This window comes from Megachile rotundata, chromosome 4, assembly GCF_050947335.1.
Source record: "Megachile rotundata isolate GNS110a chromosome 4, iyMegRotu1, whole genome shotgun sequence".
Lineage (NCBI taxonomy): Eukaryota > Metazoa > Arthropoda > Insecta > Hymenoptera > Megachilidae > Megachile > Megachile rotundata.
In genome coordinates this window covers 4,135,390-4,156,663 of record NC_134986.1, presented here as the reverse complement: position 1 = coordinate 4,156,663, position 21,274 = coordinate 4,135,390, and the positions used below count along the sequence as shown (strand labels likewise).

General features: G+C 32.4%; 2 protein-coding genes across 4 annotated transcripts in view; one reads left to right on the top strand and one right to left on the bottom strand.

Annotated features, from left to right (window-relative positions):
* The window catches only part of LOC100874978 (serine/threonine-protein kinase PLK1), a 33,196-nt gene extending 28,092 nt beyond the window's left edge, over nucleotides 1-5,104 (top strand). For all 3 annotated transcript variants that reach the window (XM_076531230.1, XM_003707180.3, XM_012294447.2), the window contains one exon: nucleotides 104-5,104. In XM_076531230.1, the coding sequence (XP_076387345.1) occupies nucleotides 104-447 (344 nt within the window). In that variant the 3' untranslated portion in view covers nucleotides 448-5,104. The remainder of the gene's footprint in view (nucleotides 1-103) is intronic.
* LOC100874867 (uncharacterized) lies at nucleotides 4,982-21,198 on the bottom strand. The gene is made up of 21 exons (XM_012294449.2): nucleotides 21,058-21,198; nucleotides 19,048-19,258; nucleotides 18,876-18,980; nucleotides 15,747-16,052; nucleotides 15,176-15,457; nucleotides 14,762-14,909; nucleotides 14,337-14,551; nucleotides 13,799-13,954; nucleotides 13,287-13,439; nucleotides 13,016-13,153; nucleotides 12,025-12,289; nucleotides 11,673-11,830; nucleotides 11,212-11,522; nucleotides 10,561-11,141; nucleotides 9,989-10,080; nucleotides 8,954-9,294; nucleotides 8,180-8,622; nucleotides 7,791-8,115; nucleotides 7,473-7,725; nucleotides 6,657-6,786; nucleotides 4,982-6,083 (listed from the first exon to the last, which is right to left on the bottom strand). The coding sequence occupies exons 3-21, from the start codon at nucleotides 18,952-18,954 to the stop codon at nucleotides 5,678-5,680; spliced, it is 4,782 nt and encodes a 1,593-aa protein (XP_012149839.2). The 5' UTR covers nucleotides 18,955-18,980; nucleotides 19,048-19,258; nucleotides 21,058-21,198; the 3' UTR covers nucleotides 4,982-5,677.
* Nucleotides 21,199-21,274: the final 76 nt, after the last annotated feature.

The window sequence follows — 21,274 nt, the reverse complement described above, 5'->3', positions numbered from 1 at the left end:
TATATTTTGTAACTTCGATACCATTAAAATGAATATAGATATAATTGTGACTGCATAGTATATAAATTAACCCTCTGTCAGCACACATGTTTCAATTTTTAAGGTGGTGAAATTAAGAAACACCGAGCTGTGACAAAACAGTCGAAGAACGTTTGCGTACCGCGAATGAGGAGATGGTTAAGAACTGATAAGACCATCGTAATGGAACTAACAGTGCCTCTTTTGCAAGTAAACTTCTTCGAGGATCACACGAAATTGGTTGTTTCCCAGGAATCCCCCAGTAGAGGATATTTAGTAACTTATATCGACACTAGTAGACGTACGTCTTCCTACTGGTTGAATGATATACGAGATTTTGGTTGCACCATGGATCTTTATGATCGCTTGTATTATGTATACAAAGTTTCTAGAGAATTTGCTGAAATGCATAGCAATACGATCGCTTGACCGTCAAAGATACGCCGGAAAATGCGTCGTACATTGAAAGATTGAAATTTTGTTTCTAAAAATGCCCCTGTCTGTTGCGTTAGCTGCACTCGTGCAACTTTAAACGTATACATATTTATTTTTCATTCTCATTGAAAGCATTGCAATTATTTCCTTTGCACAAATTTTCATTATATTCTTAGATTAATTTAAATTAATTTAATTTTTGAGAAATGATCATATATGCTTTTTATTTGGAACCAAATGTCTTTTAGTTTAGTATCTTTTAGATATTTGAGTTTCTTTGTGGGACATACAAACTGTTATATATTTTTGAAAACATTCATTGGATTTATTATATTAAATATTAGACAGAAAGGTGTACATAAGTTACACTTCACGTCTAAGCAGATCTAAAAGTAATGAGTATTAGTTTTACATCGTAGCAACTATTTTTGTACGATGAATTTGATAAAATATAATAGCTAGTATAATATGATATTGAGAAATATTAAAAGAAAAAAGTATAATAATTTTGCACAAGTGCTATATAATTATATGTATGCATATACATATATGTACAAAAAAATCTAGCAATTATTGAACTTTTCTAGATATAAATCGAGTTCAAGGACTCACTGTTAGTTTTTTTATAATTTAATTTATAGATTTAGAATTAAAATTTAAGATGCTCTGAGTGCAGTTGAACGAGAGACATTGTTAAATAACCATAACAAATAAAAAACGTCATCTTTGAATTATTTCTTTTTATAAAGGATAACAAAGGTATAATACATTATGTTCTATACATGACTAGAAAAAATGAGGAAATAGATCATTGAAAATTTCTCAAAACTTTTTGTTGTTTCAATTACAGCAATTAATGTGTAACAATGTACGCACAGTAATTTGACAATTTAACAGTTACTGAATGTAATATTGATGCATTATTGTACATATTTCTGTTATAACGACAGTAATTTAAAGAGATTCATAATAGAATTCATTCACATATAAACAATCAAGTGTTAACACACAAATTCATAGTGTTAAAAGATGCTTTTTTATTGTTATATATTACATTGAGATAAAATTGAATTATTTCTTAACAGCTTCATATAGTGCAGTAACATTGTTCTTATGTTATTTTTAACATATCATTAGTCATCTGTTTTTTCTATAAGGAACGCAATACATGTATTTGATGCTAATTATAATTTGTGTGGTAACACTTAGACATTGTCTTATGTATCCATTTCAGTTTAGATATTGTGATGATGGAAAATGAACTAATATGCTTCCAAAATGTCTGCAGTATTCAGTAAGCTAGCAAGAGCATCTTTAAGTAGTTCGTTTTCATATAAGTGATACAGCGCGTAAAGAATTATGGTATTTGCAAGAATTTAAATATGGGTCGTCCAATTTATTCTCTCTGTTGTGAGTAGCGTAATAACAAGAACAATTGTATCAAACAATGTGACAAAATAATTATTTTAATATTTAACTATAATAACAACACAATTTGTGATAACTAGAAATGAAAGAAACGGAAAAATGTGTAACGTGTTTTAGAAAGGAAAACATAATGCCAAGCATTCGTAATTCAAGTGCCTATAATTAAACAAGCTCTTTGTCTCTATGTAATGTAAATTTAGACTTTGAATGCATTCAGTGTAGAAAAGCGTGATTAGTTGGATGAACATTGAATACTTGAAAATGAAATAGAGCCTAAGTTGGATGACCCTGACGTAAATTATTCTAAATTGCATCTGTCATTTGATACTATTAATAATGACAATGTAACTTTAAGTGGACCAGTTGAATTGGCTTGCAAACGACTCGGCGCACATTGATTGTTTTTCTAGGAATTTTCCATAGTGGAAAGTTATTTATTACTCTAAAAAGTATCATGCATGACTCAGTCATTAAAGGTATGAATAACTTTGTGAGTTAATGTAGGTACACGACGCTTTTATATCGCCATTCAGAGTATCATCTTCTTTAAAATGTATTTATATAGCATTTACTGAAACAGTACCGCAATACTTAGATTACACAAGACAGACTTTCTGTTTCGGTAAATCTTGTGCCAAATGTTTGGATCATTCATTCTTTAGAACTTTATGAGACATAATTTAATTATTTAGACTTCATACCGTTACTTGTTCGAAAGTTATATGTAATTTATTACAGTGTTTCAGATTTTGAAGAAATGAAATTATACTTATTGAAATTAACATTCTTTTGTAAATTGCCCTGAAATATTTGAATAGGAAAATTTTATATACATATAGTTTGTATACAATTATAAATTATAACTATATTTTGTTCTAAGAAGGTGCTGAAAAGTAGTACTTATGCAAATTTTACATATTTTGCACCTTCTATTAATGTATTTTATACATTTTCAGTTATCATAATTTCTTTATCTTTTATGAGGTCCAAACAAATGAAATGATAGACTGTATTTTGTGTAAATGAAACTGAACAGCGTACATTGAATAAAATTCATGTTTGTACCGTGCCGTTTTCTCATGGTTTTGATACAGTTCGATATTTAATTATTTGAAATTCGACGCTCATTTGACGCCTCTGTGGTGATACACTAAAATTTAAGCAAATGCGAATTAGATTGTAAGAAATATACACATATTCTGATATACTGGTCCCTGTTACTGGATCTTGTTGGTTTCTTGTTACATGATTGAAAATTGTGTAGAGTTCGTGCAAGTAAATTTGAGAAAAAGCCTCTCACCTGCCTTTGGTTTTTGAAGAATCTAGAAAGAGTCAAGTACACTTCTCTTTAACTAAGGAAAGTCTAAGTTGCACGTGACCTAAAATACAGTAACCCTAGATCCGAGGGACCAGTGTATGTTTTCAAGTTTATACTTGAATTGTTAAACTATGTGTATCTTACATGTATTAAATATTGGAATAGTGATTTTGATTTATAACAAAAACTTAGTTCTAAACGAGAATTATGCGTAGAGTTTTAGTTTTGTTATTGGTTTAAACCGATTTTATTTATCAAATTGTTATTCTTAAAATCATTCGCACGTGCTTAACTAAGAGATCCAAGGATCCTTAGTAATCCTAGTCTTCTTTCTAGATCCTTTAATAACGTTTCGATAGGATAAGAACGAAGAAGATATTGTCATCGACCAACGCCGCAGTAGCGCTTTGTTGCTGTATTTTGGCTGTTATAATAGATATGCTATTTATTATTAATAATGATAGTTATGACGTTACTATTATCATTTGTATTGCGAATACATTTATTAATATTGTTATTGGCAAAGTGTAATTTAAAGTGTGCCGTTGGATGCTTTCCTGGGAATCAAATAATTTCACCGATACTTGCGTTCAAAAATATTTATACAAATATTCATTATTGAATTTGTTAATTTATAAAACAGTTATGCATTTATAGAACACAGTAACATCAATTGATCTCATATAAACGAAGCGAGAATCAGGCTGTGGAATATATGTAATTGTTCGAAAACTTTGTTACACTTATTGTTTTGGTACAAATTAATAAGTTGTGTGTTGAAGTATTGTTACAGTAAATATAGAAGATGGAAAGCATCTATTATTGCTAAAGGATCTCATATGCAATGTTAATAACTTCCTTTTACATGTGTTGCTAGGAGTGCAACTATTATAAAAATTTAAATAATCGTAGCTTTATGTATCAGTTTCATATTTCTTCAACAATACAACGTATATAATTTATAAGCATCATTATGAGTTATTTTTATATTCTCATTATGGATATTATTCTCTATATTTTGTACAATGATCATAACACTATGTATAGCAAAATATGTTTTCCTATATACGTATAAAAAAAAGAAAAGTGTTCGTCAATTTTGATCGACACGAATTATATTCTACTTAGTAATATTTTATTTTTTTTTTATTAATGTTTTATATCGTCAGATATGATGATAAGGATCTCAAATTTATTAAGTTACGCATTTCAAGCGGAGGAAATCAAATATTTAGATATTCAAGGAAAAGATGTACACTTAGACGCAATGTAGGCTTTTCTTGATTAAGAGACTTCAGTGTTAGGAGAGCTAAGGAGATTGAAAGGAAATCCAAGTAAAATCCTAAAGATACTACAGAGAGAAATTCAGAGAAGACAATGTAGAAATCTTAGAGAGATCCAAATAGGGTAATTCCGGTTCCTTTTAACACTATACTTCCTCTTAATTAAGGGAAACCTAAGTTGTAAGAGACTGTACGTGCACGTGTATGCTCTTATTTTATGTACGTGTACAAAATATTAAGGATATACCGTATGCAACAGTATAAAGTAAGCGTTATTAGAATAAAATGCACTTTAACAAGTCGATTGCTTATTACTGGTATGCAATATGGTAACTTCTTTCTAAAATTTACAGTACATGTATATGAAATACGGTGGTTAGTCAGTAGACCTGTAATTAGATATGATGGAAATTAACGCTTCGTTATTGAAGCGTTTTATAAACCTGTGGTTTTGATAAAATACGCGTTTATAAAATATTATCTGGTGAAAGTTGATAAGTTAATTTAAAACGATTGATGTGATTTTATTTCATTTTTTTTTCATGTGTATACACTCGAATATATCCTATGTACATATAAATCCACTTATTTACCGAAAATACAGAATAGAATTATTGCTCCATTCGTTTCTTTCTTATTTTTTTTTATACAACTACTCCTAACTTTTATGAATCTTTGTAAACAACTTACAATTAAAATTTGAATTTGAGTAACATTACAATCCTGAGTATACTTCTTTGTACATTAAAGACAGCTATGCATTTACTTGATAAATATGTATATGTAAAATTGTAAGAAGAAACTTGTACAATGTATAATTTTGTAATGTCTGGAATATGTCTTCTTAAAAAAGAACTTAATTAGAAAGAAAATAGTTACGTATCATAGAATATTAAGAATCTTAATACCGCAAAATTAAAAGTTAATTTAAGCATACATGATTTAAACATTTTTTCAATTAATAACAGAAAACAAATTCTTCCTTTGAAACTGTTAATACTAAAGATGGACTGAAATATTTTATCCTACGTCCAAAATCTTAGTTAAAGTAATAAAATTAATTTTGGACAGCTGAAGAGGGCTACTAAAAAGTAATTACATAATTTTATAATTTTCCTTTTTTCTGGCAATCCATTTCATGTTTATAAGGATAGAGATGAGATTTCAATCCACCTACAAATATTCTCTTAAAATTTTAAAATTCATACTGAGAAACAAAAATTAAAATTTTTGCTACAGCACTTCCAGCAAAGATGGCGTTATGATAAACCTCCATATTGAGATCGAGTTCAATTTCCTGAGGACCTTGTATGCTTCGTGTCATTACCAAAACAGCCTGGGTCGGTGCTGGCCTCTTCAGAGCGAAGCACGATTCTGTAGCACGTTGTACCCCCGGTGGTGCACGTGCTTCCAAGAACGTCATACTGAATTGTATCGTTGACGTTGGTAAATGGTATCCCTTCATTTTGAATAACTCTTCCGGTTTATTTGGCGCAATAGGTAACATGCTAACAAGAGTGATAAAATTGTAGGAATAATGAGACGGTGACTTGATGCAGGCTGCGTCAGCAAAATGACAGGGCCAGGATCGCACGCATCGGCTGAAATTTTTAAACACCGTTACTCAATTGTTCACGCACTATTACATACTGCTTTGAATTGAATATCAGCATGACGTAGGCTTTTTTTAGTTAAAGGTAACTGTAAGGGTAGTGTCATCATATAGTCATAAGGGAATCAAAGAAGTTCCCAGAGAGACCTAAGGTAGAAAGTCTTAGCGTGAATTTAAGGAGGTTTAAAAGAGATCTAAGAAAAAATAGAAGGGGAATATTAAGAATATCCAAGGGAAATCCATAAGAAGTCCCATAAGAAATCTCAGGAAGATCTCAAAAAGATTAAAACCAGATTCTCCTACACTCTACACCAATCCTTAACTAAAATAAACCTAAACTATATACAATGCGTAGTGTTTACAGAAATGAAACCAGGAAAATATTGATATAATATACCGCTGTATAAAAATACCGGCAAAAATACATTATGTGATATTCCATTCCACGTTATTTAAATTTTGTATATTAAAATTATTGTCTATCTCTAGTTGTTTTGCAATAATAGGTTGATTTAGTTGTGCGCCATATATTGTACTTGTTTGTATGAAATTTGATGCTTACTTCTTTCTTTCATGATCCTGATGATAACCCGAAGGACAGTTTATTCTGTTGCAACGATAACTACCTCTCGTGTTATGACAGATCTCGTTCGCGCCTCTGCAAACTTGTCCTCCTTTGCATTCATCGATATCTATAAAAGAAGGAAGAATTATTCACGTGTTATAGTCGGGGAGAATTCAAGGGCACTAGAAGCAATTTGAAATTCAACTAATGGCCCAGATTTTTGACAACTAGGTCAAGTACAGATTGTACTACGTAATTTCAAGATAATAGAGGTAAAGTACGTGTTAATAAACCACTAAAAGAGCGTACAGTTCGTATGATGTTTCACCTCTTAAAAACAGCTAGCAGTTTCTAACAAAAGAATTTACATAATTCAATAAAATTAATTGATATACATATCTATATAAAGACAAAAATGTTTTTTGTAAATTTATAATAAGGATTATAAATTTTATGTGCAACTAAATTCGTGACTGCCGTATTTTATTTAATAATCCTTTCGTAATTGTATACTCGGACATAGTATAAGTTTCTATTGACTAAAAGCACCAGGAAAAGATGGAACAGTCATGGAGATATAGAGAAAATCCATGGAAGTCCAAATCTTAAAGAGAATCAAAGAGAAATGGAAAGAGCTGAGGACCTAAAAGAACTTCCATCCTAGGTAAAACTGGGAAAGATATGTGCCAGAAGAGATGATAGATTTCACGGTGAATGAAGGAGAGCTAAGATGAGCCACAAACAAGAAGAGCCTAACCTACATCTTTCTGTTCTTACACATGAATGAAAGCAAGAAATTAAATTTCAACACACCTTCGCAAGTACGACCGCTCAACCCAAGCTTGTAACCTTCTGGACATTTACAGGCATAACTTCCCGGCGTATTTTCGCAGATTCCCACGCATAAATTGTTACTTTTAAATTCTGCGCACTCATCGATATCTGTGCACGAACGGTTATCAGGATTCAACCTGAATCCAGGTTTGCAGCTGCATCTGTAGCTGCCCCATACATTGAAACACGTATGCTGGCAGAGACCAGGATTTCGCTCGCACTCGTTGATGTCCTGAAATTTTAAGCAAAATGTTATCCATTTATAAACTTAAGTTTCGATGTTAAAAATAACGTTACCTGGCAACTACCACCGAAACCTCCAACACTTTCAAAACCACTGTCACAATTGCAGCGATAAGAACCAGCAGTGTTCTCGCATTTGCTTTTTGGTCCACATACATTTCCATAGAGGCTACATTCATCGATATCAATGCAATCCTTGTTTGGTCCAACAACAAATCCAGGAGGACACGTACAAACATAACCACCTATTCTGTTTTCGCAAGTTTGATCCGCTGTGCATTTGTGAGAACCGGTTGAACATTCGTCTATGTCAACACAATATTGTCCCGTTACTGGATCCAACATATATCCATTACTACATAGTACTCTTGATGTGCACCTAAAATGGAATCATTAAATACTTAGTATTTTAAACTGCATATTGACAAGATTCTTCTTCATACTTGTAAGATCCAAGAGTGTTGATACAACGTTGTGTTCTACTACAAGGATTAGGATTTATTTCGCATTCATCTATATCCACGCATTTTCCTCCAGAAGCAAGTTGGAATCCAGGTGGACAATTGCGCGGACCTTGAGGCTCGAACGAAGGAATGACCGATGTGGGTGTAGTTGTAGTGGTAGTTGTCATGGCCAGAGTTGCAGCGCTGATTCGAGACTGAGGAACTGGCATACGTGGATTACGATCGCATCGATATGACCCAAGAGTGTTCCTGCAATGATAACCTTCACCGCAATCGTGTGTACCCAGAAGGCACTCATCATCATCTTCACAGATTTCTGTGGCGGCGTTTAAAGTGTATCCTGTACCGCATGGCAAAAAACGCGTACAGGTGTAACTACCTATGGTATTGTCACACCTCTGTGATGCTAAACAACTGTCTTCCTATAAAAAAATATTATTTAAGTATATAGTTATTATTTAGTACTGTGGAGCAGTAAAGTAGTAATATGTTCATGTTGCAGGATACTACAATACTACCATTTCAATAATTCTAATATACAATTATAACACTATTCAACTTTTTGCTGTTTAACAATTGGTACAATGATATACACAGTTCAAAATAAGTTAAAGTTCAGTTAAAGTTCAAATGAAATTCTGTTGCATATCTAGTGATAGACCAAACGAGTATTCAGTATAATTGTGGGTATCTACACATGTGTTCTATAAGAATGAACATAGTGTTTGATATATAATCATATGAAACTCTTACCTGTGTTTGGCACTCGTTAATGTCCACGCAAGCTTGAGTTAAATTTTCGCGTCTGAAACCAATTTTGCAATTGCATGTGTAACTTCCTACTGTATTAACACACTCTTCATTACTGCTACATGCATCTTCTATTTCACGACATTCGTCGACGTCGACGCAACCACGGTTCCTGACAAACTTGGTACCAGGAACGCATTTCTGATTTGAAGATGCTGGTACAGGCGTCGTGGTAGTTCTTCTAGGAAGTGGTCTTGGAGCTTTGGCACAACTATAACCACCTGGTTGGTTGTAACAAATTTCACCTTCGCAGCTATCCAATCCTTCTGCACATTCGTCGACGTCTGTTAAATATAATAGTTTGTTTTTAAAAAGTAGTCGGAGGGTTTTCACACTTGAAACGTGTTTTTATAAGTTTAGCAAAATTTATCAACTTGCTTGAGAGTTAAATTAGTAGTTACAAAATAATTGACCCTTTGGCATGCTGTAACAAGAGCCCACCGAAATTAAAATATAGAAATTTCTAAGCTATTTACAGTCAAAATATTAATAAATATAACTACATAATATTTACAATGATACGCTAGTTTACAATAACGATAAATAATTTTTTAAAAGAAAAGTAAATGAATTATTAAAAAATTATGATACTATATATTCTATTTCCCTTATAAATAATATAATATTAATTATATTGTGGTTGTGAAAGTATACAATATAAAGCAAACAAAGTACATATAAATTAATAATGCATACACCAATAAAAGCAAATTCACGAGCATGCAAACAATTATAAGTCACACATGTTGTCATAAAGTATGTACTATACATTCCTTTGTGCATCAAGCTTTGTACGATTTTCATCCTGAAAAAATGTTATAAATTACTCAAAATTAATTTATGAAAATACTAACTACGTTATTTATTGTACCCACATTTACTTTTATGAAGTTAATAAATTTAAGAGAGACTAAGATACCACCATTGTACTATTATACTACAAACATTTCAATTTTTCTAAAGTCTGTGAAAGTATACCTGTGCATTTTCTTAAACGAGGATGGTATCTGTAACCCGAAGGGCAAGCTGGTTTCTGACGTTGACGTATAGATGGTGTAGATCTTTCGCACCTAAACAAAGTTTTTTGCAGATAACATTTAAATAACTTTGTTACAGACACCGAACTGTAATTACTATAAATATTATACTATAATACAATTATTATAATCGCTATACTGTAGATACTATAGATATTTTTAGTAGTTTAGTATAGTTACTATACTATTGTTACTACAGTTTACAGTTTATACTATAATAATAGTATAAGTAGTATAAGCAGTTTCATAGGTCGGAATAGTGATAGGCAATACATTCACAAAAACGCAGATTATGGACATAAACATCGTCCACTCGAGGAGATTCATAAGTATAATAGACTTTTGTTATATTGCCATAGACTGGATTGTAAATTCAAGTGGAAAATGTCTTGAAACTGACCACATGTAACATTCGAATATTTTGTAATTTCTAAAGAGAATTTGTAAATTCATAAATTTTTGGATTTCATCACTATTAGTTTATATAGAATACATTGAATCTATAAGGTGTACCTATAAGAGCCAGGTAGATTAACGCATCTTTCGTACAACCTAGAGTCACATTTGTATTGACCCGTGGCACATTCATCGATATCTTCGCACCGTGCCAAAGCCAAAGAATACTCGTACCCAGATTGGCAGGAAGGCAATCTGGTTACACACTCGAAACTACCATTTCTATTGACACAATACTGATGTAAGTCCAATCGGCAGGTGTGTAAATTCTCCGAGCATTCGTCGATATCGACGCAGCTGCCGTCGAATGCGTGTTTGAAACCGTCATTACAAGGCGGTATTAACTCGCAGAAGAAAGAGCCGTTTGTGTTCACGCATCTGTGAGTAGTTTGTGGACAATCGTGTCTTCCTAACAGACATTCATCAACGTCTTGGCAACCTTTTATGGCTGGGCTAAAATACCAGCCGGTAGTGCAGAGGGGCGAACAGTCATAACCTCCTAGGATATTGTGACACTGTTCGTGATCTCTGCAACCTGGTCCTTCCGTGCATTCGTCGATGTCCACGCACTCTCCGCTCTTAAAGTCTCTCTTGTATCCGCGATTGCAAGGCTCCAAAAATTGATAACGATCGATGCTCTACAAAGATGATATAACTGTATACTTGTACAGGAATTGTTTGGGCAAAGGTTCAATCAATTATTGGTACCTGTATTTTGTTATTTCTTGTACTTTTTTGCTGTCTAGGAGTTGTGCTTGTCGTTCTTACAAACGATTCACAAGAGTAAGAACCATTGGTGTTAACACAATACTGAATGGATCCATTGCAAGAATGCAATCCAAGCGCACACTCGTCTATGTCTTCACAAATTTCTTCAACTCCATTGACCCCATAATCAGCATTGTTACGTGGTTGGAAACCAGATGGACATGCAGGGGAACATCTGTAGCCACCCTCAAAGTTTATGCACTGCTCCCCAATTCCACAGTTTGATAAATCATTGCTACATTCATCGACATCTGAACAAGAATTAGATAAGTTAGTTAGATAAGTTAATATGAAGCATTTGTTATTCAATATTGAAACAAAACTATTTTGAGTGAATTGTAGATATACCAACTTTAAATTTCCGGTCAACCGATATTAATACAATATAAATATTTTCTTACCAACGCAACGTGAACTTCGTACGTCAAAAATAAAACCTGTGTCGCAAATCGCTGTTTGATTACTCGCTGAAGGAATTGCACTTTGTACTTTGTATCCTCTGTACGAATAGTTATCTTCGTCTTTTTCGTTCGAATCTTTGCCATCTAATAATTCACATCTAATAAAACACATAAATAAACATTTAGTATAAAAACATTTATTCAGTCTATGATTGTGGATTAAACTAACCCGGTATCTGAAGTTACATTATTTTAGAAAAATTGAATAAATTTCCTTTAGATGGTATTTACTGAGTTACATAAACCAATCAACACTGAATTATCAAAATAATTTATCAATAGTAACACATACCTATAGCTACCAATTTCATTGATACATTGTTCGTTTGCTTCACACGAATGTAATCGTTCTTTACATTCATCCACGTCAATGCATGCCTCTTTAATATCATTCGCTGGTTTGTATCCCGCAGAGCAAACCAATGGCTTCGTGTCTTTGCTGACAGGAAACTGAGATGCAAAATTGTTTGGTGTGCATTCATAACTACCTATTGTATTTATACATGTAGTATTTAATCCAACACAAGGATTACTCATTTCAAGGCATTCATTTATGTCTGAAAACAGAGTATATACTTTCAATATGAAAGTAATAACATTTTATAAGGTTGACACTTGTTATATTATTGCATGTTCAAAAATTTGAGGATTTTGTAATTTGGAGATTCCATGATTTGGCGAAAATCATGGAACTAAAAACTAAGAATTGAAAACCTTGCAACTGGAAATGTTTAAATTTCTAGTTTGAAATATATTAGCAAAAGGACAGCAGTTGAGCAATATATTTAGTGGCATTTTGTTTGTCTTGCATAGTGAATTATGAAACAATAGCAAAATCAAATAGGTGCAAACTATCACTTGATCATGCCTATATTGAATCAAAATTTATATTAACATAAAGCTTGAGAACTTAATTCTTAAGAACTGTTTCTTTGTATTATACAAAATATAAAATAAATTTCATAACGTGTTAAAGAAACCTATTACTCACATGCAGAGAAGCATACATGCTGGATCAATGAAGAGTCAGACGCAATCGTTTAAACTAATTTCCATGTATTTGATATTAAATTAAAAGAATAATTGTCAGATATGAAGTATATTTATGCATGCATATACCTACAGACAAAGTTAAAGTATTAGAAACGGGGAAAAAGTTGTAGTAAGTAGATACTGAATGCAATGAGCAACTACTGTACTACTGAATTTAATAAATGGATAAACGCATATTAAATGAAATAATAATTGTTTTAACAAAGAGCTGTGCAAACTCGAATACTTACCGACGCAGGTACCTAAATTTACATTATAGATAAACCCTTTCTCACATTTTATATCGCACTCGTAAGCACCTTCGGTGTTTCGACATTCCTCTGTACCTTCAATGCAACTGTGAATTGCTTCCGCACATTCATCTACATCTATATACAAAAAATATTATTTTTATGAATCATATAATATTAAAAAATTCAGAAAACTGCAATCGTCGATGAAATTTTACTAGCAACTGTTAAAAATATTACAAGGTAGTATTTAAATATTTTCTTCACATACCTTTGCATTGTTGCGATAACTTATCAAATTTAAATCCAGCAGGACAAGATTTTATTCCTTTCATTTCCAAGCAGCTGAAACTACCTTGTGTATTGACACAAAAATTTTTCTCTTTAGGACAGGGTTTTGGCAACATTAGACATTCATCAATGTCTGAAAATATACGTAAAAATTTCTATATTCAGTTTATATTAATTTTATAAGAATAATATTGATAAAAGAATATAAGAAGGTAAAATATTTTAATAAAAGGTCCTTGTGTGAGAGAAGATTAGTCTTCTCATATGAAGATTACTCTTCTCACATGGTTGCTGTTAGGGTCTCCCTAAATACACCCTATGTTTCCACAATATTGTAGTAATGAGAAAGTAAGTGATAGGAAGACAAATAATATTGTTTGCAACATTTATCCATAAAGCCTACTTTGGATCTTTAAGAAATCATTAAACTTCCAAATCTTACAATATCAATAGCTTACTAGTTAAAAATATGTTAACAAACTTAAAATGTACCTGTGCAGAGATCAGTAGTAGATTCCCACTCATATCCAGGAGGACAATCCTCATACGGTGGACTTTTGGGAATATTCTTTGTAGTACACGTATAAGATCCTATGGTGTTCTCGCACCGACCAGGACAAACTCCTTTCTCTATGCACTCGTTCACGTCTAAGCAATGGGACACACAACGCCGACAAAAGTAACCATGGACATAAGCAAAATCGCAGCGCGAAATCACAAATATGTGGCGTGTAGACAAAGCACGTGTTGTTAAGCAAATGTGCTTTTAGACCATAGCTCTGTGTTTTAAACCTTCTTCAGATCGTGGAATGCGCTTACAAACGATTGCCACGTGATACAACATTAAGCTTTTACATATCAAGTTCAGCATAAAGTGATACTTGAACGAAAGGAATTAATGGCTCAAGGAATTTTTGAAAATCCGAAGAAGGGTTAAGTAAGCTTGAAATTTGTAGGGGCACATGCACATCATACACGAACACTTTTGATCAGTATCTGAAGAGTACTGATGATCTTTTTTAATACTCACCGTCGCAAACTTGATTCGTAGCGTTATAACGGTAACCAGCTGGACAAAGAGCTGCGAATTCATCTTCTTCTGTTGGTACAGTCGTCTTGTTTTCCGACGACTTTGGAATGCAAGATCGTTTATCATTCGCTAAAATGTATCCGGGATTGCAGCTGCATATTACAGCTACCCCATTGTCTGTGCAACGCTGTTCACATGGATTTGTTGATTTACACCTGTAAAACAATGACTTTAATTTATCTTTTGATATTAGAGTATGATTTGAACTTTTCGACTTCAACAAAATTGACGTTATACATTTTTAAAAATATTTTCCATTAATTTGAAATTTGATTTGTTTACTTCAAATTAATTTGAGAGGAAAGAAGTGGTATAAAAGTGGTGGTACAAGTGAAATTGGGGTGAAGTACATGAACAATGAATACCTATCAGTTGGAAGGTCCTGTCTACAAGTTTTACCATCTTCCAGTAAAGTAAAGCCCTCGCGACATTTGCAGTAATAAGATCCAGGTGTGGGAACACAAATATCAGAACACAGTAGACCTTTCATAAGCTGACAGATGTCGTCCAATGCTGAAAATTCAATAATACAAATAACATTACATATTATAAAATAAATGTAAGAGCAATCTTCATTGAAATAACTTTTTATTTTAACAACCTAGTGAATGTTAATAGTTACAGCTAACACAATACTAATATAATAGTTTTATATAATACAAATAACTCAGATAATTTTCGATAAAATTACGAAATCCCAGAACCCAGCAAGGTCTTCTAAACCAAAAGTCCTCCTAAATTATTTTTGAATGATATTAATTATAAATTACACTGCTTACGAGGGGTAGGTATAGATGGAGAAAAAGATGTTGAGTCTGAGCTTGAGTCTGAGCTTGTCTCTGTAGAAGGTGAAGACACCGAAGATGATGACATTGAAGATGTTGATGAGGATGAACTTGATTCAGTTTCAGTAGTATCAGTTGGAGAAGTTGATTCTGAAGTTAATGATGTGGTACTTGGCGATGCTTCGTAACAACACTCCAGAAAAGCAGGGTCCCATGGGTTTCCAAAGCTGAAGCTTTTGAAGGAACATCCTTGGCCCATAGATCCAGTTAAGATACCTATAATTCAAACATCAAATTTTAAATACCTCATGTTTTCATCTCAGAATTTACAATAACAAGAAATATTTATTAAACGAACTAACAAAACTAATTGTACATTTTGTTTAGAAAATATTTATAAAATATTGTACGATTCTTTGTATAACTGAATTATTGAATTCTCTAATACACATGGATGTGGATGCACTTTATATTTTATATGTTCTATACTTCTCTGTATAACATGTACTTCTACACCTGCATAAACCTGTATATGTTCTACATTTTATATGTGTATACTCTGTACCTAATTTACAGGCTTCACAACAATCGCGATGGTAATCACCGGGTCCAGTACGTTTTGCTTTGGTACTGGTAACACATGCTAAACCAGCTCGTGCATCGGATTTCCCTTTCTTGCATTGTTGATCGTGATACGCCCTCACGCAACAAATGTCTACAGCTTCCAAACAAAGACCTTGTTCCACTGTTGGCACCCCAGGCACCGGTCCTGAGAATTTTTCACAGCCAAGCCCTTCCAAAGCCCACGCAGTACCGAGACCGCAACATTTCTCAAACCGTGCTTCCATTCTAGCCTCGGTCAACATTATCCCTACAAAAGAAGTATCATTGAACAATATTCTTTGAACATACATATACATTATTTCAGCTTCACTGTTTTCTGTTACAGTTTTTACCGTTACGCAAGAGACAATTAGTAACAATTCTAATATTATTGATAATTAGTTTTCATATTTTTCAAACTCTTAATAGCTATAATCTTTTTTACAGTATATTTAATTCAAAATTCAAACGCATAATTATCTTTGTTAAAGTGCTACAGGATGAACTATTGCACTTCAGAAAACAAATTAAGCCATTAAATAGGCCATGAAATAGGGATGCAGATTACTTCAAGGTCATATTTGCAGAAATTTCAGAATATTAATAAGTGATAATATGAGGATATGAACATAAGATTAAAATGATTCAGTAAAAAATTAATAATTATGAATTTGAAAGAAGCTTTCATGATAGTACTCTGTACATACTAATAGTTATTCTTAGATCTAATGTGCCCAATAACCTACTTATACAGTACAAAGAAAAATATTCCTTTCAAACAACTTAATTCTATTGTACTTTTAAGTTTCAAGTGAGTCATATCAATTAAATTATTTAAACGAATAGACTACTATGATTCTGTACGTCTCAATTTGTATCTCATTGTATTTTTATTGCATTAGTCCAATCAAATATTTCATATTAATTTTTTTGTTAAATAATGCTTTGTTAATATACAGAGTGTCCTATTTAAATCGGACATCTAAATTATTAATAATTAATCAGGCTGTCTTTGAAATTATGTTCATAATGAGCTTAGAAAAAATTTTTGTTATCTTTAATATATGAAATACTATTTTACTGTATTTACTGTGTGAAATCATATAAGCTCTTTTTGGTTATTTCCTTTTACATTTAATGGTGAAGAAAATTATTAAAATATAAGAATTAATGTGGTACTCTGCATAGACAATATTCATTCGTTTGAAATATAATCGTGGTGAATTTACCACGCGTTAGATTGCCAAGCGTTAGATTGCCATATGCTAGGTTACCACGCGTTAGATTGCCACGCATTAGACTGCCACGCGTTAGATAGCCACGCATTATATTGCCATGCGTTGCAGTCACCACGTGTTAAATTACCACACGTTGCACAGCCACGCGTTAGACTTCCATGCGTTATATTGCCATGCATTGCAGTCGCCACGTGTTAAATCACCACACGTTGCAATCTCCACGCATTACATCACCAAACGCTTTACCTCCATATGTTACATGATTAATCGTTATATCTCCTCGCGTTATATCGCCACCGATTGCATCGCTACGCAATACATTCTTTCGCATTACATCTCATATAATAAATATACGCATTAAATGATTACAACCCCTATTTATAATCACATTACTCTTTGAAACTAATGCAAATGTAATTCTGTACGTATTCTAACATTGAAGTAATACAATGATACGTTGATTTATCGATGTCTCTCTAACAATGTAAACAAATGCAACAAATACAAATATTCTATCTAAACGTGATAAGGGTTACTTTATATTCGCATTCAAATCAATGCTTGTGTACAATGTATTTATAAATATGATTCTGCAAGTCTGTTTAAATAGAAGTCTCTATAATAAATCAGTAAGGAGCATGTCATGCAGTTAAAAGGAAAATCATAATTTGTTCAGTGATAAGAACGAAACGAGCACATATGCATGGCCGCTTCATTAGAAAACTACGCATCCCCTTTTTTACTGGTATTACTAACGTTAATTGACATCAATTACGTTTGCATCCTCAAATTCAATTCCAATGACCATTTTATTTCGATTCAAACCTTCGATCACAATTTTACATTTCAAGATTTATTGAAATTGTTCGTTATTTTTAATTTGAATTTTACTTTTATTTATCTTGTTCGTTCATCTCGTTTATCTCTTTGTTTATCTCGTTTAATAACTTATAAATCGTGAACTATTTTATTGCTTTATAAAATATTACATTGAACTGATTTCATACAAGTGCACGCATTACAACAAATTGTAAGTAGCATATAGTTTTACAAAATACAATTTTTTAAATAATTATAAATTAACCCGCGAACGGTGGAGCTAGGGTCAACCGTGACCCAGACCTACGAGACGTATATAACGGTATTGAAACAAACATTAGGTACACGAATCTTTTAACGAGAGTTTTATGTATTAAATAAAATATTAGTTCAATGAATACATTGAACTAATAGATCAAAAGTTAGAAGATAAAAATGAAGTATAATACGAAATTACGTTTAAGTTGATATTCAGTGAGATGAAGGTTTCAGAAATTGTTTAAAAAATAATCGAGTTAATTAACTAACAATAATTACAAATATTTATTCTTAATGTAAGTAAAAAATTTAAATGATTATTTTTAAATAAGCGGTTTAGCGCAATTTATTACTTATTTATCTTTTGAGAGATATTATTTATCTTTTTCCATACAGACTCAAAATTAATCGTCATAATAATTTTTCAACAAAAGCTGAATTTATATATTTGTCACGTTAATTAAATTTATTATAAGTAATCTTTTTTTCTTGGTAATCTACAACCCGGAAATATTAACTTCTCAAACTTGTTTGCAACTTCCACATCTCGAACATCAATTGTCAACGTATCACGTACATGTTGAAATTGTTTATCTGTAAAATTTATAGAACCCTTTATACGCGCTATCTCGAACTACCAATTCTAAGAAACCGAGCAGTTCACTTAACAAGCATTCCGTTTGTCATCTGTCTATGAGCACCTAAAACTTGTACAAGTCTATTTCAATACTCTTCAACAAACTATGTACGTCCTTAAAATAAGAAATAAATAATACCTCTGCTAGGGAAGAACTGTTCCAACTGAACTGCCAGAAGCAGGAAGAAAATCGTGCGTGGATCGTTGAATCGAATCATCTTTCCCGATAAAATCCAATACTTATCTACAAATATCACAACTTTTCATTTATGATTACTTTAAAGATATAATAATAAAGATCGAAACCGTACACGAAAAGCCGCTCCGCTGTTTGGTGCACTCCGGCCGAGCGCTCAGCGTGCATTAAACTGTTCAGTTTGCCGGCACCTCGATTTTCTCTTCTGCACCTTTCTATGTGCATCTCATTTCTCGAATTGTCCTCCTTCATCTTACAGTCATCTCCTTATTCCTCCTGTATTTTCTGCCTCTCTTCGGTCTGCGCGCGCATCTCGTAGCACTCATCTGAAAGTTGGTTTAACGTTTAGCCCTGATAAGATCCTTGGACCCTTTTATCATCTATTTGTACCTTTTTGTAACGTAATCCTTATATTTTTCTCTATGACTCAATTACTTTTGCTTTTTGAACAAAATCATATTATAGAGTTCGTAAGTTCACACACAGTAAATTCACATAAGCGGAATTCCACGCATAGCCAAATACCAAATATGGAATTCCATAAATAGCGAAATCCCATGGCTAGAATTCTACACGATGGCAATCCAAGTGTTGAATTTTATATGCAGAATAACCACAAACGTGAAATTCCGTGCACAATTAAATCTTGAAGGCGGAATTCCAGATTCTCTGAAATTCTATGTAATCAAATGCAAAGCAAGACATTTTTTATGCACAGCAATATACCGAGTATGGAATTCCATGTTCAATAAAATACCAAGTATGGAATTCCATATTTATTCAAATACCAAATATAGAATTCCAAAGATAACAAAGTCACACATGTTTAATTCCAAGTGTAGAATTCAACGTATAGCTAAATTCCAACTGTAGAATTCTACGTACAGACAAATCCTATCTGTAGAATTCCACACATAACCAAATTCCAAGTGTAGAATTTCATACACAGCAGAATTCCAGGTATAGAATTTCACGCGCAGCGAAATCACAAATGTGGAATTCCGCGAACAACAAAATCTTGAATATAAAATTCCACGTATAGCAAAATCTCAAAACTGAAATTCCACACATGGCAAAATCCCCAGCACAGAATTCCATATACAATAAAATCCCAAATGTGGAATTCTACAAATCGAAATCTTAAGTGTGAAATTCCACTTACAACAAATTCCTATGTGTGCAATAGGTCATACATTTTATATATTTTATACGACCCTGAATAGTGAAACACTAAACGTTGATTGTGAGATTTAAATTCGTAAGTTTTTATTTAATTATAATAGTACAAGTTTTAATTTTTAATTTGTATTATAGTATTAATGTATTTTTATATTAAAGATACAATAAGGTAGTATATACATATGAAATATACGTATAGTGCTTGAGTACAGCGATATCGATATAAAAAACAATTTTACATTTATATCTATATCTGTGTTCAGTTAAAAATTGGATCGATATCGATATATTTTATGATATCCAAATATTCGATACCGAAGACCGCAAAAAGAAGCATCGATAAATATCAAAATTTTTAGCACAATCGAGTTTCGATATTAATTTTGTTGCAATTAACTATCAATACGAGGAAAAGAATCGAATTTCCCAAGTACTTTATGAATACTTTACATTTATTTATTGTGTTTGTAAGCAATTAGTGGTATAATGTTCAAATCCTGTTAAGTTAATTAATTATTAATAGTAATTGTACAATTGTCAAATAAATATCGATACTTTCGTAAAAATATCATATGTATCTGTCCTTTCGAAGACGTACCTAACAGGTATACTCTTTAATACCAACATTTTTAATACTACTCGAAACAAGTACCAACATTATGTAGTCTACATAACTCGATGTAAATCATTTGATGCAGTGACATATCCCAATTTTATAGAGTTTACGAGGTTAAATATTTGAAATCGGAATAACTTTGTACATTAAAAATAACTGCCACGCATTCATTTTTAAGAACCCACTTTCGGAACCCTATTAGCAAAAAGCACACATCTTGCTGTACTAATTACCAAGGAACTAAATATTGAGTTACATAATTGTCTCAATAAATGTGTAATATATCTAAATGCGTGAAATGAATACGTTAGTCCCATTGCTATTACGTACCATGTTTGTATGTTTTTTCGAAAGGAAATCCCCTCCAAGAGTTTCATCGAGAGCATGTTCATCATAGAACTCGTGACTTCTTCCGTGGCATGTGTTCCCCGCTTGATGTCAGCACAAAGATCCTTTTTTTGTAGATGTTCCAGGGACAGTAGGCGCCTTGTTGGTCTCGCGAATTTCCGTACCACCCGCAGGGGGGCGATTCGTGTCGCCCTTCGTC

Bases quoted from the DNA above. Each gene is read 5' to 3' on its own strand.
- LOC100874867 (XM_012294449.2), bottom strand. From the start codon at position 18,954: ATGATTCGATTCAACGATCCACGCACGATTTTCTTCCTGCTTCTGGCA. The intron at 13,440-13,798 runs GTACATTTTAAG...GTATATTTTCAG, and splicing joins TACTACTGATCTCTGCACAG to ACATTGATGAATGTCTAATG. The intron at 11,831-12,024 runs GTATGTGTTACT...GTGTTTTATTAG, and splicing joins AATGAAATTGGTAGCTATAG to ATGTGAATTATTAGATGGCA.